The following is a 26099-nucleotide window of genomic DNA, read 5'->3' on the forward strand; positions in this document are numbered from 1 at the left end:
TGCAGCATGCAATTAAGACTGTCCACATACAATCCACTTTCCTACTTCATCATAATCTTTCCTCTTTCCTAAACATGCACATAAGAATACCTGTAACTGACTCTCTTTAAATGGCATGCTATTAGAAGCTTGAAACTTGCCATTGTGACAACACTGTCATGTAGGGCTGTGATTCTGGTGTGGGGATTTTCTGGTTGTTCTTTTTTTATTTTCTTTTTCTTTTTTTCTGAGTCTGCCATGCAAAGCAAAGACTGGATGGAGACAAAGGAATTGAGACCTAACATGGAGAACTAAGTGCAGTCTGCCTCTGAGCAAAGGGTGCCACCGCAAAGCTGCCGTTTGCTCACAGGAACATAGCTGAGCAACGACACAGCATACAGGAGGTTCACACACAAAAATGAGAGCTGCAGGAAGCTTGCTCAAAAATTCCTAACCCAACATCCTCAAAAATAATACATATTTACACCTGATACTGTTGGCTTCCTAGATTTTTCCTTTGTCAGGTGTTTTTAAAGCACATTTGCTGACAGCCATCTTTCAGCTACACCTCCGGACGTGTTTATCAAGGGAAAGCCGAAGCCAAGAACTGCAGCAGAGTTGTCTTATTTCACAATGCTCTTTCTCACCTTTGCAGCCTAGAGCCCACACTTTTTGATGAGTTCTGAATTACAACTCAGCATAAGCAGCAACATTTTTATTCCAAATATCCATACCTACAAAGCAGCCAGCTGAGCTTCCCAGTCTGCTGGTCTCCTGAGCCATTTCAATATCCATCTAACAATGCAATGGATGTATTTGCATTTTGGAGCACACATCTTATTCCCCAGGTTTCACTCAGCACATCACTCTGTTGATGCATTCTATGGGATATATGCTTTTGGTTTTTAATTTAATCTTCTTCCTAATTTGCATTCACTTATCTTTTTTCCACAGATCCTTCATCTCAACATAACCATTTTGTACTGACACTTTTTTTCTTTCATTAATATTTTGTTCCCTAACATTTGTTTTGTTCTTTTACTCACTGGAGGCATAGTTAATACAGCTTTCTTTTCTGAGGCAATGTCTCCAAGACTTCATTAAATTTTATAATATTAATTCAAGCCCTTTTGTTCAAATGCAATATTTTCCTCCATCTCCCATATTTTTAAGCATAATTTGGTGCTCTTAGTTTGAGTGGGAGGTCCTTATGCCTGATTATACACTAAAATTCATACCAGATCCATGTTTTCTGTAAATGTGACACTCGAAAGTATTTTTATTTAGTCGGCATAGTATCTCCTTGCAAAAAGGCAGGCTGCTTAGTTTCAAAATATTAATTGACTTTTAAACTATTCCATATTGCATTAACTGGCTTTTTGCTATGAGGAGTTGACTGACTTATTAAGAAAATTGACAAACCCCATCCCTGTCTGCCTCCTTCTACACTTCCAAAGTATTCTTCTGAGACATCTGGCTTTTAGTGGTTTTTTTTCAAGCTATGTCCCAGTTGTTACAGACATTTTCTTTAGTCAATTTTCTTTAGTTATTCCCATGGAAATTATAGAGGTGGCCTGCCAGCTGCAATCCATGATTTGATGTCACGAACCTTGACCTTTCTGACTTTCTAAAGTATACTTTTTCATTATTTAGACTTAATTTGGCTTGGATGGAGGCATCATGTTCATTTCAAGTGATATTTCTATTTTATTAGAAAGCTGGAGGTATGTTTTACAACTAAATCTCCTTCCTTTTCTATTCACCGGAGAGATTTCTGAAATTGTGATCCTGTTTACAAATTTCTTTCCTCCTTTCAGTCAAGTCTTTAAGGACACATGACTATTTTTTGAAAGGTCTGTAGTACACTGACCCTTTTCCTACCTGCTCTGCCTTTTAATGCCTGAGATTCTCCCTGTAGAAGGTGTACACGGGTTATTTATGAACTCTCCACATTTTTGGACAAATGTATTTTGACATGATATTTGAAATAAAATCTTCACACTTCACACATGGCACTGAGGTGATATTAGGTACCATGGCACACCTGAGCAAAGGGATTGAAACTGAGGTGGAACAGAAAAAGTTGCAACAGAGCACTTGCAGCTCTCTGCTGCATGTATGTGTCACAAATCTGCTGTCCTGCTAGTGATTTAGGCTCTGGCCTTGAAGTACAATGATTTCCCTGACACCTCCTAGAGGCCTGGGTAGTTTCTACAGTGACCAGTTATAGTACCTTCCAGAGTTAAGAAATGCTAGTTAGCTAAATCTTAAAACACTTTGAAATTGGATTTAAGCTAATCTTTTAATGAGCACCTCAGCTTGGTTCCCAAGCTTGGGCTCTAGCATATAAGAATGATCTCTTTTCTTTGCCTGTATTTCATCCTGGCTGGTTTATTGCAATGTATCTTGGAGGTCCTTGATCAGTATTTCCATTAAAACTGATTCTAAATTCACCTGCCAGCACTTAAAATCCAACTAAAACCATACATATATTTCATTTATAATGAGATCACCACACTGGAAGATACAGACAAGATTTTGCTGCATTTTCAATAAAAGCACAGCTGTCAAGATAAAAATCATATTAAAAATATCCCTGAATTACTGATATCACTTTAGATGATTAAAACAGAAGAGAAAGTTAATAATCAAGTATACTGCAGAATATACTGTTTGAATATTATTTATATTTCACATGACTAGGGTGATGAAGTTAGTTGGGCCATTCATTTTAAGTTCACCCTACTTATTTCCAATCCTGTTTAAGACACCAAATTATTAAGTCTTCTTAGTTTTGAAGTTATGCCAGGGCAATATTAAAAAATATATGATTTATGTCAAAAATTAAAAAAGACCATTTACAATTAGTTCTCAAATATTCCTCTTGACCATCTCCTCTTATTTTAATCAGTATAAGAAACAAGGGAGATACAGACTTTATTCAGGCACCTGGAACTACACTGTATTTTCCCATCAACCTGCTTTTCACCCCTTTGGAGGGAAAATCCTGGGCATTACTAAAAACCCTGGGCATTATATTACGCACCAGAGGTTAACATGCTCACCTTGTAGTTGTGTACTGTATGTCCAATAACATGGTTTCACTGACAGACTAAGATGTGGGTGACTCTGGACAGGGTTGATAAATTATTTCACTGCCATTAAAATTTTGGCACCCCTGGCCCCTTCCAAGAGACAGTAACTGCAGATGCTCTTTTTAGCCAGGTGAACAATGCTCCCATTTAAGCAGTATTGCAAGGCAGCAATGTTATTTATTCCCTGCAGTCTGCATCAGCATTGTCACTCTGTGTGCCATAAAGGACCATGTTGGGCCAATAAAACCTGGAGGAAATCACAGTTTCAGTAGAGCCATGTAACACAGCCAACTGGTGAGAGAACAGTGAGACACAGAGCAAGTCTGCTCCCAAGGAGTGTCCGAGCACCAAGAAGGTGTCTGGAAGACAGCCTGGCAGAAGAGCAGCTGTGTGATGGGACAGAGCAACACTGTCACTGAGAACCCCTGGGCTACCACATGGCACTTGTCAACAGCAGGACGTGCCTCAGCTGATGGCCAGAACCATGGCTGCACTGCAGGGTCAATGCTGTGACACAAACTGCTGTATGCCAGGCAGGAATGTAAACGAAGTATACAAAATAAGAAAGAGGACAGATTTTCAAGTGATGGAGTAGGTTCAATCAAAGGGGTTCCAAGCGAAAAAAAAAAACAAACCACCAAAAAACCCCAAAAAACCCCACAAAAACAAAACCAACCAACCAACCAACAAACAAACAAACAACAAACCAACTCCCCCCCCCCCAAAAAAAATCCCCTGTGATTTAAACCAGCAAGCAGGGAATTTTGATTTAAATAATTCATTTTAAACCTTGCTTTTTCATCTGTGGTCCTTGGCTAGTCAATTCCCAGAGGCTGGGAATGCTCTGACAAGTTGATTTACAGCTAATTATAGTCTGCACTAAAACTGTGATTTCTTTTTTGTTAACCAAGAGAATACACTATATACATATTTAAGTAATGTCAGTATATTAATTTCAGATTCTGCTAGACAATGGTGAATGATGAGTCTTATTTAATAGACAATTAACTTTTTCTCGTGATTTGTGTCAAGTCACTTTCTGATGATGCTTTCAGGATTCAATTAAATTACAGAAATCTTGCATTTTGAAATAAACTCAGTAAAATAAAGGCAAGAACATTCAAGTGCAAGAAGCAGCTAATGAAACATGCTAAGTAATCCATTTCTTCTGTTGGAGGAACCTTATCTGTTGAGGACACAGATATTACCAAAACTTTACTTTTGATTTGAAGGGCTCAAAATGTTTTTGCTCAGCTCTAGAGGCTACCTCCTAAATTGACTGCATGGCTACTCTGGCCCCTTGAGTCAATGCTATTTTCTTGCTCTACAGTGTAAGACCTATGTGCTCAATCTATTTAATTTATTGAAAGGGAGGTGAAAACATAACATAAATGATCTCTGCACAGAAATACTCCAAGGAAGGAATTTTACAGGCTTGGCTCTTAAAATCTAGCAGAAAAAATATTTACCATGGTATCTAGAAACTGAAATTGGGTAATGTCAGACTTTGAGGGAAAAAAACAGACATAATCTCTTTAAGCAGTAAAATAATTAACCTCCAAAGAATGTAATGAATTCTCCACAATGTGACATTCTAATTCCAGGTTAGATGCCTCTGTAAAGACATTTACAAAAGTAATGGGATGGATCAAAATTGAAATTTAGTTTGACGCAGAAATGTAGAAAGTCTTGGAGGGCTCAGACAAGGTGACCAAAAATGTGTCCTTTCTGGCATCACACCTAGAAATGGAGAGTGTTCTGCTTTCAGCTACTGCTTTAAGAAGTGTGTTGGAAAATCCCAGCTCTACAGAGACAGGGCAACAGAGAGGCATTTGAAAAGATTTTATTCTGTTATCAGAATAAAGGGTGAGGCATAAGAGATGTAAAACTCAATGCCATTCTATCAGAAGCCAACCTATTTCCTGGTTATAATACCATATAAATGCTTTTCAGCCTATTAGCTTTTGCCACACAATGCTGCTAATACTTCTTCCACCAATCCTCTATTATTTTACCCCGCGTGGTCTTGCTGCAATGCATCTTTAACAGTTCTAATTCTCCAAAATATCCAGTCTTTTTGCAAGGCCATCATTTGAAACTTGTTTCTAGTTCAATCTCTCTCTCAACAATGCCATCTCTATTCCACAGCCTTTCTAAGTCAGCACACTTTATCTCAGAGTTTGCATACAAATGTACAAGACTCTGACAGCTTTCAGTCATATTTTGAGAATCCTTTACAAATCCATTTCTCACATCATGCAAGTTGCATGGTCAACCTGAAGAGAAGCTTCCAGCATGGGAAAACTACCCATTGCCACTGTATGGCAAGGCTGGCTCCTTAATCCATTTCCAAGCTTCCCAGTTTCAGGATGCATGTTACATTTAAGACAGACTCGTGAGCAAATTAGCAGTTTGCTCAGCAGTCTCGTCCCAGCCACAGCAACACAGCTGAACCCACCTACACAGCCTGAACTCATTTTTCCATGCTAGCAGTTATTTTCTAATGCTCTCACAGCCTTTCTGGCTCCCCCTGTTTTCTTGACATAAATGTGTTCTTCAATAATACGAGAATTCCAGAGAAAGTCTGAACTACTGCTTTTCCATTGGAATCAGCATTTCTTATTGGAAAGATGGCTGAGCTTTCTAATCCCCACTCATCTTGTCAACCAGCTGCCATCCCAGTGCCTGTCAGTCTGCTTTTGGTCACAGCCAGCTTTTCCACCACCACAGAAAAGAACGTGTCCTTGAACACGAGGCTTCTCCAAACAAGGCTGCCATTAGCAAAACTGTGATTTACATTAAGACAGACTTCCATAAATGCAAGCTCAAAAATAGAACTATGAACAAACAGAGCAGCTTCAGCTTCATATCTGCTCCATAGCTCCATCAGGAAAATATTCTGAATTACATCAAGAAAGTACGCATTAAAAATAGTTTAAAAGATACAAATGTTTTTCTGGCTCCCACAACCTTGCCCTGCTCTTCTTCCCAAAAGAAGAGGTTAAGATGTGTAAGAATCAAGCCATTCTCCTAAGCAGGAGGATTTAATATTGCTTAATACTACTACTCAGCACTACTTAGCAATAGCCTCAGGGCAACACATAAGTATTGAGTGCAAAGAACTGTATCTCTCTTGCAAAGCCTCCCATTTCTGTCTCTCCCACTTTGCTGCTTTTCTGCAGACAGAACAGCGCAATGCAATGAGAGATGAAGACCTGCCACTCTGCTGCCACAGCCACTTATCATTTAATTCAGATGTTTGCCTCTGTAGACATTTCCAAAGTAAGCCTACAGGCTGGAATTATTTTATGTAGAAACTTAACTATGTAGCTCAGCTCACCACTCCTTAGACCAGTCAGACACAAAGCCTTTCTCCAAAGGCTGCTGCCTCCCGTTTCCCCTTTTAATTAAACATGTAACCTTACACAGGAACAGATCCTCCACTCAAAGGAAAAAAGGACATCACTGACTTCAGTGAGACCAGGACAGTAATTTGCTGCTGCACCTACTGAAAAGACAAGCACACTTGACAGCTTTCCTCAAATAGTGTTGATACAGACTTGTATCACTTAATTTGGCCCATAATATCTAGACTTAAATTAGGAGCTTCAGAGAAAAAACAGAAAAAAGAAAAAAAAAAAGACAAAGCCACAATGATGTTTCAAAGCTTAGAATTCTTCAAGCCAGCAGCAGGTATGTTCAGATCTGACTTCATGCAGGATGCACGCCTTTGCAAAGGAATGGGACAGTGTCTTAGGGGCATCAAACACTGATAAAGATTTTGCTAGGTGAACATTCCTCCTTCTTGTCTGGTGGGGAGGAAGACCAAAGCTCTCTTACTTAATTTTTCCATGCCCACACACACTGGCATGAGTCCTGGTGGCTTTCAGGTGAGCAGAACAGTTTCACTGTGTTGGTCCCAGCTACTCTTGACACAGCATAGATCCCCTCCTCCCTCCTCATCCCGTGAAACTGGCTGCAGTCCAAGCACTTTCCTCCTTCCTTGTGTGTGCCACACCAGAGCGGCAGGCAAAGGTCATATCCTCCTGGACTCAACGTAATATTGCAACAGGAATTTGTTTCCCAGCATCTACAATCCTCATCTGAAGCCTCTGTAAGTATCTCTTATTAAACTGGGCTTAAATGGCTAAGTATGCAGACAGCTCCATATGGCATCTGTACCAATGTGGCTCACTGGCCTCACCACACTGAGGACAGCACAAAAGAAAGGGAATAAATCCAAGGGCAGGAAACTGTGAACTAATACTAAAATGCTTGAGAGAAGAAAGCTATTCTTTTGAGGAAATACTACCTCTTCATTTCTTTCTACATATCTGTTTCTTCATTTATTTTCCTTTTTTTTTTTTTTTTGTTAATAATGCTGCTCATTACAGTAGTTTTCATAGATCCTCCACCGCCAAGAATTGGTTGGCAAATGGGTGGCTTTTACCTGGATTCCTCTATACTCCTGGGCAGTCAGCCATGAGAACAAAAGAAATCACTCATTTCCATTAGTGGCTGGCAATGAGACTGCATCCCCTTCATCTGGATTTAGACTTCACTGTACAATCTAGTCATTTGTGACTGCCAGGGCTTAATTACTGCAGTAACATGAAACTGCAAAACTTACAAAACTGAAGTATAAAAAGCAGCAGCCGATTGCTGAATTGTAGGCACGCCCAAGGGTGTGTGATATCCCAAAGCTCTGCTCCTGCCAGGGTGGAAACCCTCTGGAGACACAGCTTGGCCTGTGTGCAGCAGTGTAAATGTTTGGGTTGAGAAGCACGAACAGCCCTGCTGAAGTGCAGGTCTTCTCACTCTCCAGCATAATCTCCTTAGGCACAGAGAGAAAGGACACTTTCACAGTGATCTTCAAAAGCTTAGGGAATATTTGGATGACTTTCTCATTGGAGATTTCCCACCAGTTAAATACTCAAAAGTGTTCTAAGAGCTGGAGAGTTGTGTTTCCAGCAAGTTAAATGGAGGTTTGGGGAACAGTACTGTAAAATTCATTATCTTATTCAGATAAATCTACTTTAAAAAAATACCCAAAAAAACCCCCAAAATAAAAACCCCAAAACCAACCAAACCCCACAAAAGCACAGGTTGTAGAGATGGGCAGTATATACACCTAGGGAGCATGCTGAGGATGCAGCAGTTTGGAAAGGAACAGGACAGAAGGGATACAGAGAATGCTTACTACATAAAACAAGGGCATGTCTACAGCTGCACTGTAGTGCTCACTTCTGGTCATTCCCCGTGAAAGGAATACTGGGGAAATCAAAATAATTCTGGCTTATGGAAGTTACTTCACTGGGAAATTTTCAGTTTACAACACCTGAAAAATGGTTAATTTTCTTAAAGGGAAAATTAATAAAAGAAGACATGATATACAAATATAAAAATTGCCGTTGAGAGTTACACTGAGCATCATTTATGAATTTACTTTCTTGTAATCCACAAGGAAGTATTCAACAAAATGGATGTTCAAAATAAATAAAAAAGGAGTGTGTAAAATAGAAGTACGCCTAACTAACACGCAAAAATCATTGGTAGAAGCATGATGGGGAAACGTGTCAGAGGACTGTAAAAAAAGATGGCCATTTACCCAGAAGAGTAAATACCCACCATCAGCCAGGAAATACATGCAAAACACACTGTTGGAAAGCAGGACTCTGTCAGAAAAGCCAGTTACTGCACAGGATGAATCTCCAAGAAAAAATGGCTGACAAATATAATTTGAAGGCAAGAAGTAAACTGCAGACACATCCTTTGGTTTAGAAATCATATACATTAAAAATGCCTACAGACATCCAACAGTGCCTTGTGAGACAGTCTTTATATTCTGGCTAACAAAAGTAAAATATTCTTTGTATTTTCATCTGGAATTGGACACAGCATTACATATTTATCAATCAATCTTTCAGTGTTCACCTTTGAATGTAAATAGACGAGTAGAAAAAGAAGCAGCAAAAAGAAACAATGCACTGATTTCCTAAATGCCAGCACTACTTGACAATAAAAAAAATCTCTTCTTGCTTATAGATACCCACTTTTGCTTTTCTTTTACAATTCAGCCTGCCTGTAGGTCCAAGAAGTGGACAGGACCATGTTTCCTAGGACTTGCCCAGCCCTCTAATTCTAAAGGGAGAATATTTTTCTGTTTTTGTTTCTTCTCCCTGCTTCCTACTGTCTCTTCTAGCATCCTCTCACTCCCCTTTCTGGCTTGATTTGTGTTACACTCTGCTATTAAAACTCCCATAGAAATGGGGCTGAAATCCCTGAAATGCTTCCTTTCTGTTATACCCCACTGGTTTCAGACTAGAATTATTCTTCATTCAGTTGATAAGGATTAAAAATTTAAAAAAGCCCTCAGAGAATTCACTCACATTTCCAGAGCATTCAGTAAAAGCACAGAGATGTTCTCATGGAATAGACTGCAGTCAGACAGCCCTTGTAGCAACAGTGGGACTTCAGTAGCTGTGGCTGCTGTAGTGGAAGCTTTCCACAGAAATGTTCTGTCAATGCCAGCTGGGATTATATCACTACAAACTCAGTCATTTATGCCCTGCTACGACCTGTTATAACTCTTGCAGAGGCAGCTCCCTCAATGTCATGTTATCTAGCTATGGATCATGACTCTTGCTGACATGTTCAATGAGAGACCTGTTTTTTAAAAATTCAAAAGTCCAAATTAATAGTACAGGTATAAAATGGCAGTAAATCAGCAGCAAAAGATGACAAGACAAAAGTGCAGAATAATCTCTCATATTAGAGCTGGACATCAGCTGTGGGCTGCCCTCCCTCCCCATGGCAAGGAGGCTTGGTGCTGTACCTGGGTAAGGATGCATACTGCCTTTCCACCCCTTCGAAGTGAAGATTGTAGGAGCTCCCATCTGGACCTTTTCCAGGCACCTGTGGAGAGGAGAGTAATTAGAAATGAAGATCAATTATGCAGCCCAGCTACTAACAATGCATCTCAAAATGATAAGCAGAGAACACATGATGCTACAACATGCCAAAATCAACAAAAGAAAGGCAGGGGCTCAAAGAAGCTTCAAATCCCATACATAATCTTATCACTGCTAACAAGAAAAGCTTCTGTATCAAAGAAGTGTTTAGAGCAGGTACAATCTTTATCACCTTTCCCTCATCTGCCTACTAGCTGGGATACTCTCTATTCTTTCCTGGCTGGCCTTTCTCCTGGAATCCAGTAACATGAGGACATCATCTAACTAAGCACACCACTTCTGATTACTGTGGCATAACTACCTGAATCAAAGCTAACATCTTAGTACCAAGTCTGCTTTTTTTCCCCTCCACTAGCTTGTTTTGCTTAAGCATAAAATATGATACAAACAGGTTTTCTTTCATTCTTAACACGAATCCAGAAACTTTCCCTAATGCCCCTGCAAAGCTAAGTATCCAGCTGGGAGTTAAGTGCATTTATGATGCTCTGGTGCCATTTCAAAAGTGCAGCGTTAGTGCACTCAGTCAAAATGCCAGCGCTACTTGGTTTGTGTTCAAGATGGCAACGGGCATTGGCTGGGGAGCACAATTCTATCAGGAAGGCTCCAACTGGGTACAAACGGTGAACTTCAATGCTTTTAGCACACAGGAGCTCTCCCAATTTCACTCAATGCCTGCTGATGGCCCAAAGTGTTAAGAGCCTTGTTAAAATGGAGCTATTAGTCTTTTCTTCCATAAATGGAGGAGGCTCTGACTGCCTTCAGTGTTTCCTACATTAGTATGTATTCCTATTCCGGTGCTGCTAGAATCAGCAGTTTTATAAAGCAATATACTAAGAGGCCATTTAAAATCCCCTTCCCCTTTTACAGATTAATAGCAGAAAGGAAGATTTAATGCCTTTTCAAACATTTTTAACAATTCATTAAAAAGAAAGTAATAAATCACACCAAGCTTTTGGCAAATGCCTGATTAGAAGAAAGAGAAAACAAAAATTAACATGTTTTTTGCATTCTGCAGGTTAAAGTACATTTCTGTCAGTCCTGTAATTTATGCACAATACACCATTTTCACTGAACAGATGTATAAACCACTGCAATGAGAAAAGTTGTGCATTCAGTTGTATTAAGTGTTACCTACCTTTACAAAGCATTTCTGTGTATATTACATAAACCAAGTCCTATACAAAGAGAGGAAGTATCATTTGCAGCTGCTAGGCAGGCTTAGAAATTATTCCAGACAAATTTTGTTATGCACCTTGGCACTCATCAAACATGCAAGATACTTGTAAATGAAAAAAATTATTAAGTACAGGCCTCTTGCAAGCTTCCTTTATCTCATTCAAAACAGAAAGGCACCCTCACAGAACTGTTGGCTACAAGAAAGAACCACCTCTGATTTGAAATGACCCATGCTTTAGCAGTGCCTGACTTTGGATGAGCAAAAAACAACAATAATTGCCCTACATTTCAAGAAGAGGGCAGTAGGCTAAAGAGATCATTCATTCATTTTTTTCCACGAGAAAAAGTAACATGCAGAGAGACTTTACACTACTAATTTCATCAGGTTCATAATTTCCCTTAAGTTCCCAGGTACACTGGTAAGAGAAGACCCTCCAGATTTCTCCTGTTTTATGAAGAAGAATGAGGGGAAAAGAAACAAATGTATAATCTGGTCTCTCACCATAAAAACATGCAGTTTTTGATGGTCTACCTGTACAGCTGTAGATAGGTTATTAATTATGTGCATGAGTCTGGTAGTGGTGTGAGTTTCCTGCACTCTCACACCTAAAGGGAGTAACAGCAGCCAGGCAACATGAAAAAACACAAACACTCAGAATTGTGCCAGCATCAAGCAGTAATCCCAAAACTTATACCAACCACCAAAAGTAAAAAATATTTACATCACAAGGCCTTTTTTCAGCCTGAAAACACCCTTTTTTGATGATTTCCTGCAGACCAAATAGAAGGCAATAGCCCCTGCCAGGTCTGTTTGTATATATGATTTGAGAGACAGTTACCATAGAAACACCCTGGTGGCGGATACACAATTTTGCTAATTTGGATCCATCGAGCGGCTGAGTCTCCACACCCTATATAAAACCCCCAATGCACTGGAAAAGCATGCTCTGGCTCTGCACAGCTAATTAAAGGCTCAGCCATTTCTTCTGATTTTCCTTCTCCATCTGTCCATGCGACAGTAAAAGCGTATCATCACTCAGCCTGGAGTGCCAAAATGGTGCCTGGAATAAAATACTACCCTGATGAAAAGAGAAATTGTGAAAATAGAAACACCTCCTCAGTAGAAGTTATTTATGTTTCAGAAAGTCAAAGCAAAGGGTTCCTTTGCTGCCTTCTACAACAAACTAAGCTAAAAATCGGTGTGAAATGTACTAATTAGTAAGATCAAAATATTCCAACTTCTCCTCCTTTCCTAAACAGGACATATGCAGCTGGCCCTCAGACCAGGTGTGAAAGTTTTAACACACAGATAATAATCACAATATATTTAGGTGAAGAAACAGTTATCTTAATAAAACAGGATTAAAACCTGGAAGTGCTGTCAAAGCCAAATGGGTGGTGACCACAAGGTGACCAGCAAGGGAGCTGACAGAAGGTGCAGTGCTCAGCTGAGTCCCTACTGGAAGAGCTTAGGAGACCAACATCCCAATCAATAGAGAACACAGCAGCAGGTGAAATACACATTTCACAAATGTATGGTAAGGCATAACAGAAAAAATGATCCAGAATATGCTCCTGTATTTTTAGGGTTTAAATAAACAACATCAACTTAAATAAGTGGCATCATTATGAACAGTTCATCTCTTAAGAGCGGCCTCAACTAACAAGCAAAACATGAATATGCAAAAATAATGGGCAGAGATAAACACAGAAACATCCATCATCCTATCAGCGCAATTAAAAGAGCAGCACGCTTAAATCGAGGAAAGAAAACACTATCTTCATCAAAAAACAACAGCAAACAATTCCTGAAATGTAACTGTTGCAAAGTATTGGTATGGCCAAGGCCCTTGTGGAATGTAAAACAAATAAATACAAATATGAATCAAACCAACTAACATCTGGTTAGCAGGAGACAGTGAAGTCCTTGGCAGGTGGAAGAAAGGCAAGGCCTTGGAGAGCTGAATGGGAGAGCAGAACTTCTGCACCAGCAGGTTGTTCTCCTAATTGCCCCTTTGGGAATCCCAGTCACAGCAGTGGCCACACTCAGAGACAAGATACCAGAAAAACTGGCAAGACACTTGTAACTCAATGCCTTCATGGTCAGGATTTTCTGTGCGACAGGGAGGTGTTTTTTACACGAGGCTAGTTAATGTTTCTGTTGTTTAAGCCTCTCTTTTTAGAAACAATAATTTTCACTAGCTAACAAGATTTCTGTGATAGAAAGGTACCTCTTCAGAAAATATCCTGTAACACCTCTTCATCCTTAATTAAACCCCTGCCTGTTCCCAGCAGAAGAACCAGGCTGGTAGAAGTGTAGACTGAAGGACAGCATAGATCAAGCCAGAAACAAATATCTTAGAGCATTCAAAAACCTGCAAATAAATTTTAAGCTATAAATAGAGTATACCTGTGAGCAGGTGTCTTGAGTAAGTCTGGAATTTGCCTACAGGAGAATTCTGGGGTTGCAGAATAACAATTCTTTAAGGGAAGAGAAAGCTGTACAGAAAAGTGCATGTGACTGTTTTTTCCCTGGGAGATCCTGCATTTCATTCCCTCTCACCTGTCTTACACTGCCTTCCTCTTGGAGCATTTGCTAAAGGCTACAATTCTAGCTGCTAGCAGAAAAGCCTCCCTTGCCCCTTCCTTATGGGTCAAAGTGTTAGGGGCTGGATAGATGCTGTGGTACCAAAAATAACAACTATAGCAATCTTTTTTGAAGTTTAAGCTTCATGAAACCAGAATTGACTTTTTTTTTTTTGTGCATCCACACACAGCTCAAGGTGAGAGCTACCACACTGCAAATAGAAATCAGCAACAACTCCTTACCCCTACCAGCAGAATTCAGCAGGACAGTGTGTTTTAGCCTGGGGCTCTACTTCTTCTCACGGATTCCCACCTGACTCCCTGCTCAGTGTCCCTCCTGAGTGAAGCCAGCACAGTGAAAACCCAAGACCATGGATACTGCTTATAAGGAAAATAAATGATGCAGAGACATTTTTAGGTTGGCTGTCTCATACAGTTGCAGTTGCTGTTCCCTTTCCTGCAGGTATTTAGACTTGCATATAGAAAACTTCATCATCATTACAGAGGTCAGTTGGTTAAAAAAAAATCTTTCAAAACTTCTTAACCAGCTACTCCTCTGCTCAGAGTCAAAAAGTTTCCTACTGTTAAAAAAGAAAAATATACAGTGGGTGTTGTATTCAGGAGTATTAATTCTTCATATGCTAAGCATCACTATCCTTTTACTTTTCAGCCCTTTTTTTCCTGACTTCTGAACAATAAGCCTCCTCCAAACATTTCAATTATCATTAAAACCAGAAAGAAAATTTGGACAGTGTTCCACCCACTAAGTAAGTAGCAATAATATAACTTCCTCAAGGCTGATGGCATTTTAGCTACATGTTTGTGAATCCAGGGCAAAACACTGCTGACTCCACTTGAGCCACAAGTGACTTATTTAAAATGATGGGATATCAGAAAAAGCTTATGAAAATAGGAGTCCTGGGACTCCTAGCTTTTTCACTTATTCACTCTGTATGCTCAGAAAAGTCACTTGAGCTTGCGCACTGTGGTTTTCTACCCATAAAAATGGCAGGATACTACCACTGTATTTTATACGACTGACATGCACTATAAGACAGGAGACACCTCAGGAAGGCTGCAGATTGAAGCTTCTGCTCTGCCATCAATCCAAGTGCTTTGAAAATGCCACCCACTTCTGCTTTTTGCTTGTGTATAAACATGACACACAGAACTGCTGCATTGCTTAGTGCATTTTTCAATAGTCTTGTGATCATCTGCTAAAGGACTTGATTCAGATGCTGTTTTGACCTCTGTTCTCAAAGCTCTTCTTTTGTCTGTGAGCGTTTCTAATCACATGGGTTGAGATTCAGCATGCCAAAAAGAGCCGTGGTATAACGGAATTTGCCCTTTAACCCTCAGGTCTCCCCTCTGCTGAGACACAGTTGGTTTTTGTTTTCAATTAAGTGAAAACTGAAGAAAAATGGAGAGGTAAAAGTGGATTTATTCCCCACCTTGGTCTCAATGTTTCATACACAGGTGAAGCATCAAAATTAACCCACTTATTTTTTGCATTTCAACTGTTCCTGGTTCTGGGGACTGCAAGTGAAATTTAAGAGCACAATTTGACTTGCTAACACTTTCTTTAGCTGCTGAAACAGAGGCAGGTGATGTAAGGCAGTGAACTGGATGGTCCATGTGAAATGGAGGAAATTGATCAATGGGGTCTTCTTAATTCCTCACTGCTGTGAAATCCTCATTACCCCACCCTTGGAGAGCTCCAGCATTTCTATAGAAAGCAAAGTTTCTTCCATCCAGGTTTTTTTTTTTTTTTTTTGTTTTGCATCAAAAGGTAAAGATTAAAAATTCTACCACTGTCTACAATTCAAAAGAATTTTCCCGATGTTTTCCATACATACACAAAGAGGGATATATTTTGCTTTCCTAGTTTTGCAATGAAAGTTGAAACAGTGATTTTGCGTTATTATAACACTCATCATTTCTCCCTCTAATTTAGATGGTTTTTAATAAAGCTCCATTGATTCCTCTGAAAGAAATCCCTCCTGGCAAAAGCAGAACACACACGCTGATTGCTAAATATGCAGCAATTATCATATTCAGCGGCGCACTTTAATATCTTATTTATAGATGTATCTATCTATAATTTGCTTTAATTAAGTTGCATTGATTTTAATGGCAGAAGTAGTCCTCGAAGAGGAGTCTAATGTTCTATGAGCCCATTGGTACTGCTCTACCATTGTTTGGATATAAGACAGCACCTTTAATATTTCTTTTTGATATTCTTAGTTGTGCTTTTCCTCTTGGCTGCAATGGCAAGCCAAGATGATGTTCCACAGGAGCTCTTAAAAGCACCTCTACCAATGAAGAGAAAGAGCACTTTCAACTTCTCTGTTACAAACTTGTTTGTTACAAACAAACTTATTCCCAAGAATAAGGAAGGAAGCAGTATCTTCCCAGCAGATCCTGAGACACCTTGTTTTTCTGTTCCTGCTCCATTTTACAGATATGTCAGGACTACAATTGTCAGAGCTTCTCAAATCATGGTCCAATGTCCTCAAGTTTGCTTTGGGTAGTGTGGCAAATGAACTTTTTTATATTTGTGTCAACAGAAAACACAGGTTAAATAATTTGGAAAGGTGAATCAATGGATGGCTCTAGATGCCTGTTCATGGCCCAATTACCAAGTCATGACCTTGCAGTCTCCTAAAGTTCTGCTTTTTGGGCTCAGTCCCAGGGAATGCTGTGCTTTCTTTTTTTAAGCACACACTCACTTTAAGCATTTTACACTAATCTGGTTTTGAGATTATTCCAAAGAACACTTGATAGTATTAGAACCATGACAAAGTTGGTCAAAAAACACCTTGAAGAACAAAAGCAAGTTGTTGCTCACTAGGAGAGTCACACAGAGTTGGTTTCTGCTGGGTGCCACCACATACCCTGGCCATGATTCAGAAAAGCATGCTTAATACTGAGGGGAGTTTTGTTTTAACTTCAACAGCATCTGATTCCTCTTGGAGGCATTCCTAAAGCTAACATATACCTGCATCTCTCAGTGCCTCCATCTCCTTCTTGAGCAAAAATACACAGGTAAAACATTTATCTCTCTGTATCCTGAACATGTCTTCACACATTTGAATACAGCATTCCAGTGATGATTTTTGCATCTTCATCTCTTAAGTAAATCTGTAAGATATTACTGGTTCATATCAACTGAGACTCTATGTCAGAGACTTGCAAGGGAGCTTTATAACATTACTTATGCAGACCTTAATATATCATTCCCTGTTAGTATTTTTTTTCAAATGAAAAGTAAGTGTTGGCTTTTTAAATCACTGCCTTTTGGAATATATCAGCACTAATTTTATAAGAATTGTTCATGTTAAAATGCAAGGGCATGATCTCAAAGAAAAAGCACCGAAGTAGCTATGCAAGGACATTTTCAGTTTCTGGTCATCATTTTTCATTCACTGATTATCGCTTAAGTGTTGATTAATAGTTATGTTCATGCTGCTAGAATGCATTTCCCTTGGATGAGAAAAACACCCTTGTCCAAAGGAAAAAAGAGATAGTAATCAAACCAACCTTCCTCTTCCCTATAAGAAACACAGACACACACTCCAGAGTCACTGATGATCTTGGTTTTGCTGTTGAATAGGTTTGAAGATTTTCACTTAGAAAATCAGCTGTATGCAATCAGAACACTACTTGGTTGGTCCGATTGCAAGGCAATTAAATGCTCCCCTTCTGCCTGTCTCTCTCTACAGATACATACATATACATACACATGCTCACACACAAATGTACATACTCAGAGTCACTTGTCCCTCTCCCTATGCAATGAACACCAGGAACACTGAAAACAGCAGTGTTCCATGATGAAATTAAGCAGAGCTGATTATCTCAGGATTTACTTTTCCTCCTCAGTAATGCCCTACCTCTTGTTCAAGGAGGTGAAACTAATGGTTTAGATTTAGAGGGAGCAGAAAATTCTCTATAAAGGCAATAGACTGAGGGAAATACAAACACAGATGGGAACTTTAAAAGGGAAACAGGCTGTTCCCATAACAGTTTAAAAACATGGCAATTGCCTTAGTTTTGTAGAAAACAAGCTCTCAGCATTTGCTGTATCTTGCAACACTAAAGAGAGAGAAAACAGCAAAGATGGAGGTGAAGCCAGAACTGCAAAGTGTTTTTACACAGTCCCACAAAGAAAATACTGTGCTTTCTGAACCCTCACTCCACGATCCCCCAGTTCCTGGTGCTGGAGAACTACGGTTTCCTTTGACCAAGCAAAATGAGATAATTTCCTGGCCTGTGTCCGTCTCTGTGGGTGGCTTCCTTTTCCATTAGTTGTATAATATGTTATGGTTAATTCTATCTCTTAATTGTCTTTAATGAGCACCAGATTTGCGACACCCTCACTTGCAAACCTATTCTCAAATTAGAGACAAACAGAAGTTTCCCTCGAGTTGAGAGAGAAACTTAAAAGCAGCAAAACAAAACTCCAAAAAACCCACAGCATCCATCAGCATTGATTCTTTCCTACTAGAAGGAGGCATTTCAATTGCTCTTACCCTGAACCAGGCCAAAGTAATTAATCTCTTCCCAGCCACTAAAGAGAGTAACTTAACCTGTCACGGAGATACACTTGTGATGCAATATACAGCGTACTAATCCATTTGTGTGGATACATTTCTAAAGCAGATCTCCTTTAGTTGTTCTACAATACTGTGTGTAATTCCTCTCCCTCCATGAAACCAGTCCTCTGCTTTACCCTGTTTGAAACTAAGCTGCTTCTTGTTCCTCCCAGTCTTGCATTCTTTGCTTCTCTTCTCACTGTAATTAGTTTACAAGACTACTTATCCAGATGATTACTGTTTTTAAATGACAGTCATCTTTTCTTTTACTCCAGTTCATTGTTGTGTATCATTTTGTCTTGCTATCTGAATATCCAGTTCTCTAAAGCATTTTCTCATTATGTTATCTCCTGATATAAGGCATTTTGAAATACTTCATGAGGGACATTGTATGAAGTGAATTGAATTGAATTTTCTCTCAAAGTCAGGCTTTCAGCATCTTTCTCTAGCTAAGTCAGCAGAGTTCTTGGCACCAATGCCAGGGTGTAATGGCCATGCTTTGCAGCTCAGCTATGAGCTTGTGCTCTTTTTAGGGAAAATGAAATGACAGTGTCAGTACCTGGAAAGCAAACAGAGGACAGATCAATATTTCCATTTAAGATGAGGATGGCAAAATGAAAATGTTTGGTGTATTTTTGAGTGTTTTAACACACACATTGAGATAACACCATTTTGCTGTGTCTACCTACATCTGGTGTTGGTGCTGAATGTGTACGCAGGGGGTATATGCATGTGTATGTCAGAGAAGAAAAGTGGGAGGGGAGGGGGAAATAGCAGGGCATGGAACTAAATTGCAGAGCAAGTAGTGGAAATAGACAGTGAAAAGCTTCCTGCAGGCAGGCGGCTTCACAGGGGAGAGCAAGCCTTTCATTGTCTATAAAATCATGCCTTGCTGGAGGGTCCTCAAGAGTAGAAGGGGTAGCACCTAGAGGCACTAAATCTCTCACTGTTGTATTATTGCATTCTATGCACTTAGCTACTGTACAAACCAGCACACTGCTTCAAGAAAAAAAAAGGAGGAAGAAGGGGGAAAATGACCAGAGGGAAGAAGAGGAAGACGGCAGTAAAATTGGAAAACAACCCCCTGCCACAGCTCTCCCCAAGAATACTTCACATCAAAGAAAAGCTGCAGAGTAAATCCTCACGGAGTTAAAAGTTAACTTCAACTCCTTCCATTGTGATTTGACACCACTATGGAACAGTACTCCGAGAATCTGAATGGTTAGTCTGTAGCACAGGGTATTAAATCCACCTTAATCCTGTTAAACACAGATGCCAATAAAGAGAGGCACTCTCTCAATGGCATCATGACAAAAGCTCTCCACACGGCAAATTCAATATGGTTAACAAAAAAAAAAAAAAAAAAAAAAAGAAACACCAACCAAAAAATCCACAAAGAAACGCCCCAAAAACAACAACCAAAAACCAACAAACCCAAAACCCCTCCCCAAACCTGGATTAATACTGAGCAAACAACATCAGCATAAGCAGGCTTAGAGACAGGAATTGCTTTCCATATGCTATGGCATCAGGTTCCTCCGGATCTTCAGATACCAGTCTGTAAATGTTACAGACATTGTTTCTCCTGCTTGCAACTGCTGTTAGGTGGTGACCTTCTTTGCTTGCTGATACCAATTTAGCAGTTGGTACAGTTTTTCTGTGATTTGGTACTGTCTGTTGTTTGCTGGTACCAGATGGATACCAGATGGGTAACTGTGGGCAATGGTTCCTCTGTGTTCCAATCCCAAAAATCACTGCCTATAGGGTCAGTCTTGTCAGTTGACTCCAAAGTGGCACTTCAAAGCAGCATTCTGAAAAACCTCAACATCTGTTCCTTACTCCTAATGACCTTAAAAAAATGTTGCAGACATACTTTCCTTTAGCCAGGAGTTACTGTGCATCTGCAGGAAAAATACAACCTTACAGATGCTCAGAGCCATCAAACTCACTCTCGCTAATGGCAGCTCCAGGAGCCTCCACCTCAACTCTGAAAGTCAGCACCGAATGTGAAGTATAGTCAATATATTTTTTTCCATGGTAGCTCCAAAATGTAGGAGTTCAGAAATATTTCAAGGCATTTTCCAGAGAAGTACTTTCAGCAGTGAAGTGAAAGAACAAGAAAAAATAAAAAAAGTGGCTTTGAAAGGCAGCAGGGATACCTGAGGGCTAAGTTTAAAGCATGGAGGGAAAGCAAGAAAAGATAAAGTGATGGAAGAGAACTGTTAACTATTAATTTCTGATTGGTCTTTCAAAACGTTGACCTAGTTGTCAAAGAATAGACAGGAGCTGAAAGGTCAGTTAATGGTGTTGAATATTGCCAATTGCAGTTTCCTCCTGTGTTATTCCATACAACTGCTTTTGTTTCTAAGAACAGAAAAAAGTTCATTTAGGACAGTACGCAAGTGTTTTGGTAAATTCTCTACATGTGCTAGAGCAGAATGCTGTCTGCAGAAAAATATAGCTGACATCAAAGCATGTTCCCCACCCCCTGTCTTGCTTCATGGAGAAGTTATGATAAACAGGTTATGTGTTCCCTAAGGTTACCATGGAAACTCATTCTTTTCAGGCCATCATTTGCAAAGGTAAAATTTGCATTAAAATGTGATGGAATTTGATTTTGTGCATGTGTGTGTGAAACTCAAGTGGGGTCATGCTACCACACAGTATAGCTGTTATTTCAAACCCAGGAGCATACGCTTAAGAGAGAGATCTATTAATCCGTGTAAACACCTCAGTGACCAAATTACAGTTTAATTGCTAACTTGACAAATATCTTCCTAGCAAATTAAGAGAAATACATTAAAAATTAGCTTCAAACACAAATGTAAATGTTCATACTGATCCACTGGTGGGTATCACTAGATAGCATTTTGCTAAATTCCGCTATAATCACTGCACAGGAAAGAGTGAATTTAGATTGTCAGAATGACTTTGATGATGGCAGACCAGAGATGGAAGGCACAGGCAATTACTTCAAATTATAAATTTTTATCTTATCTTGAAGAAGTTATCATCAAATTATGACCTATAGAATATAATTTAATATAACCATGCTTACTGCATTACCAGCAACTCTTGAATCCAAGTGACTTCCTTCCTTTTGAGTCACACAGTAACTTCAAACTTTCACTCTAGGTATCTGCTACTCTGACTTTTCTTGGAAGAGCTGATGGTGGAAAGCATAACCTGATCCAGGCTTCCCTAGGATCCAGGCTCCTTAAGAGATCCTGACATTGTTTGTTGTCACATGCAGCACTGGCATTCCTAACATAGAAGGGCATTATTTGCAATCATAATGTTGACAATCATTATTCCAGCCTAGCAAGAGAATGGATGAATAGACTAATCTAGAAAGATCTTATAATTGGTGACCAGACTGCATTGTAGAGGAGATACCTGCTGCTCAGTTGTATGCATTCACATTTACATGCTAATTTTGATATAGCAAGACAACAATGTAGCCAGAGCACTGGCACACCTTTCTTTATGAAATCTATGCTACTCTGGGTTATTCGCATATCATCTGTCCTGAGCAGCAGGACACCCTTGGAGGCAGCAGGGTCAGAACTCTTATTTCTACTTGCAAGGCAGACATTCCACTATCACCTGGATTACAGCAGACTCAATAACTCCTATCATACAGGATTATGACACATGTTCAGATGGAATGACGCTACTTAATATTGGGCAACATGACATTTAACACAACAGTCAGGCCATCTGATGAGGAAAAAGCAGCAAAAACACATGCAGGAGTATGTGCTCTGCTTGCTTTCTTAGTGTTTAGCATCAAAAACACTTGTTTAACATAAAAAACTCCTTGGTTAGTGTCTCAAAAACACACCAAGAAAATCAAATCAAAATCAGCCCTTCAGATTAGGCTGCATGGTGCCATTCTGCATTGGGAAATTTCTGCTTGCAAATTCAATTTACTGAACCACACAAGAACATTAAAGAAGTTTTAAAAAACCAAGCAAAAACACTAAAGAAGTTTTAAAAAAGAAGTTTTAAAAAACTAAATGCAAACAAAGATTAAATTGATTACTACTTTTGCAGAAATTCTCAAACTCAGCACATCTCATAGGAGGAATATGTTCCAGTCAGATTCTGTACGGAGCAAGAAAGAAGATTCTAGTGCTCCCTTTTATAGTGTTTTTTAAGAGCCAGACTTAGAGCTGAACATTGAAGAGAGCTGGCCATGAGCAGAACAGTCAAAGTTATGTTCAGCACCAGCCTTACGGGGTAAATGCAGTTTCTTTTTTTCCATATTTTGTACTTTATTTTAATGCAGTCTTGATATTAGATTAGCATCTGCACTACAGATCTTAGACTGGGAACTAATAAAGTTATCCACCCAATCTCTCTATGTCTGAGTCACTGACTTTCTTTTTAATTTTAAATAATTATAGCAATGTCGCCTGTTGAGAAAAATAGGGCCTTTATATATTCACAGATAATTGCAATACCCAACACCAGTGATACATTCTAATTACTTTTCACACCTTGGCTGTGAAAAACTCCTGAACTTTTTAGTGTTTTTCTAACTGCAAGACAACAATGTAGCCAGAGCACTGACACCCTGACTGCTGAAGCTGCACCTAGCAGTTCTGCTAATGCATTTTGCAGTGAGGAACTTCAACAAAACTCAAGAAGACCAAAGGCCTCCACCTCAGATCTTGCACTGCAGGAATGAGAAGCACTGCACAGTAATACAACAGAGGAACTCAATCCAGAAATCAAAAGTAATGAAAAGTCCATCATTTCAGTTGGCTTCTGTCACATAAATATAACAAATACAAGATCTGGGCTCTCTAACAGCCTCAATGACATAGTTGTATTACTTGACCCAGCTTCTTTCAAGATCAACCCTTGACCCCCAAGTTCTGCACACACTGGGCAATCATTGCTGTTTGCCTCACTGAGGTCATTCTGCTTTCCCTGATGTTAAATGAACAAATTTTGCAGTCCTTTCTCCAAACCACTCTCTGGTTTAGTGGGATATTATCCCTAGCAGGCAGAGCTGGACAGTGACTGGCATCTTCAGAAAAGGGGGTGCTCTCTGGGACAACAGTGGCCAGACAACTCTTTGGATCATAGGTATGTTTTAGGGAGGAGATTTCTTTTTAATCTGCAACACTGAACATGAATATGACCCAGGGAAATTAAGTAGTAAGAATTGAAAAAGAAGTCAACCATGACAGCATCTATTTGACAAATGCACCGGATACCTGGTAGTAAAGGCCAAAGCTTGTGCCTGAAGGGGATCGGGTTTGAGGCCTGATTTCAGGCCTGATCCAATAAATAGCTAAGCGCATGCTTAGCATCAGACATGAATTTCAGTGGCATAACAGATTTGTCTTGTGATTAAAAAATGAGTGCTGTAACTGGGGCCCCCTTCCAGAAGTTGAAGCAGGCCTGTTACTAATGGCCTGAGGAAGAGGAGGTCAGTTTAAAAGGAAGCCAACTTTCCCCCCTCCCCTGCAGCCCGACCCAGGAGCAGCTGTATTTGATTCTATTGGTGTATGGGGCACTGAGCTGCTGGGGGCTGGGACCACGCTGTCACAGAGCAGGATCACTGAGGCTAAGTAAGGGAAGGAAAGCTCAGGGTGCAAAGTACTGCCTTTGGCAGCCCCATGTGATAAGAGTCAGTGTTAAAATCTCAGTCCTCTTGCAGCCTTCCCATGTGATGCTGGCCTGAGATTTGGCAGAGTGTGCACATATGCTCAGGGAAAGTGGCCACACAGCCCCCTGTCTACAGAGTGACAAACAAGGAGACAGAAACTTGCTGAAGCCTATACTGGCAGGAGCTTGCCAAAACCGAAGCAAACTGCAAAGACCCAGCTACTACTGAGAACTGCAGTCAAGGCAGATTACAGCTAGCTCCAAAAAGGCTATTTGTGCCTACTTTTCCTTCCCCAAATAAAAAAAAAGCCAACAGATAAAAGCTGCAGAGCTGTGGGCTATATGCTCAAACACAGTAACTGTTCAGCATACTAAACTGCATGGATTACCTGCTCAGAGACTCCTCTCATCAATATAATTATCAGTTAGAGATTTGTTTCTTGCCTCCCTTAACATACTGGCAAATTAGGCAAAATGTATACAATGGAAAACCTCTAGGGCCCTTCATATCATATCAAGTTGATCTGTGGCAGCTGTCATGATCTCTGCAATGCCCCACTCTAATGCTCCATTTGGGCAATATCAGAAGAACCTGTCCTAACTGCAAGGGACATGATTGCTGGCACATTTGGAATCTCTCAGTACTGTGAGCCTGGAAAGACAGCCACAGCCTGGCAGCACCGCATGTTTTTGTCTGATTTCTTTCAGCAACTCGTATGAAATAAGAGAAATGCTTAGTGTTTCTCTTCCTCAGAATCACCCCCCTGCACTGAAAAACAACAAAACCCAGCTGTATGCAGAAGCACCTTGTGGAATAGATGGCATGATGAATTTCTGGAATTCACATAATTCGCAGGGTATAAACAGCACCAATGAGCTTTGATAAGATGACATATGGTACCAGAACTGTTTCCCCTGGTAAATGAGAGCATGTAGAAAGTGTATGCCTGAAGACATGAGCATTTCAGAGTCCCCTCTGGTTCAGATAATCTGTGCCAAATCTAACCTTTCTATAAGTAGGAATGATTCCAAACAAGTTATGGAAGTCACTCTTTATTACTAGTATTAATGGAATTGAATTTGGCTCTCCTTGCATGTGCCATTTGGAAGAGTTTATTTTTCACATGAGGTTTGGCGGGGATTTCTCCCAAATAATTTCCCCCCAAAACTACCCCCAAAAGCTGGCCTGTAAATTTCAAAATCACTCTCCTTAGCTAGAACAGCTCTGTGTAATACATCCCAATCTGAAGGCTTCATTAAGCAGAGATAATTTGGAACCATAAAAAGTTCTTGATCAGTAAGTTAATCATATATTCTAATAAAATGTTTTGAGTACTCTCTTAATTAGTATTCTAACAACAAATACTTCCAATCTGTATTTTTCAAAGCAGCTATACTTTAAATAAGTTATTTTATTTTTCTTCTTTTCTTTTTATTTAATGTTTTCTACTAATAGTCTGTGGACTCAGAAAGTCTGCAATTTGCATCAGTTTCTGCTATATGGTTTCACATAAAATTGTCAGCTTCTCCCATTGCGCTAGAAGACAGGAATGTTACTATTCTAGAAGTTGGAATTCTGGTTTCTAACCATAGTCCAACACAAACGTTTGTGTGTTTTAGGAACCTAACTTATTTGAAATGCAACATCCTGAACATGGAATTAATTGATCATGAAAAGTACAAACAGCTCCTTATTCATGCTGAAGGAAGCGCGGAACCCTTTGACACATTATGGAAAAATAATGCAGTTATTAATGCTCCTTTCTTTGTTCTCGTTGATTTTTAGGCTTGGAATGCTGCCAGGCACACAATAAAGTACGTGGCCTTTAACACACACAGGCATGATTCTTTTTTCCTACTCTCAACTGGGAACTGACAAAACTCAGTACATTACAGGTTTATTTCAATTGAAATGTTCACAGCCAGGATCCAGAGACAGGTTTTCTTGTATCTTTAGGTTATTTACAAGCTTGCAAATCCTATCTGCAAATAAGTAAATGGCTTTTAGAAACAGTTAACCCAAGGTATTTTATGGTGAAGCTGCTGTGGTCACTAACAGGTGAAGAACTATTTGC

At 39.7% G+C, this 26099-nt stretch overlaps 1 protein-coding gene across 2 annotated transcripts in view; it reads right to left on the reverse strand.

The window, feature by feature from the left end:
• The window catches only part of PARD3B (par-3 family cell polarity regulator beta), a 394298-nt gene that overhangs the window by 21318 nt on the left and 346881 nt on the right, over positions 1–26099 (reverse strand). For both annotated transcript variants that reach the window (XM_036386687.1, XM_036386685.1), the window contains one exon: positions 9910–9989. In XM_036386687.1, coding sequence (XP_036242580.1) covers positions 9910–9989 — 80 coding nt within the window. The remainder of the gene's footprint in view (positions 1–9909; positions 9990–26099) is intronic.

The sequence above is a fragment of the Molothrus ater genome, chromosome 7 (genome assembly GCF_012460135.2).
Source record: "Molothrus ater isolate BHLD 08-10-18 breed brown headed cowbird chromosome 7, BPBGC_Mater_1.1, whole genome shotgun sequence".
Lineage (NCBI taxonomy): Eukaryota > Metazoa > Chordata > Aves > Passeriformes > Icteridae > Molothrus > Molothrus ater.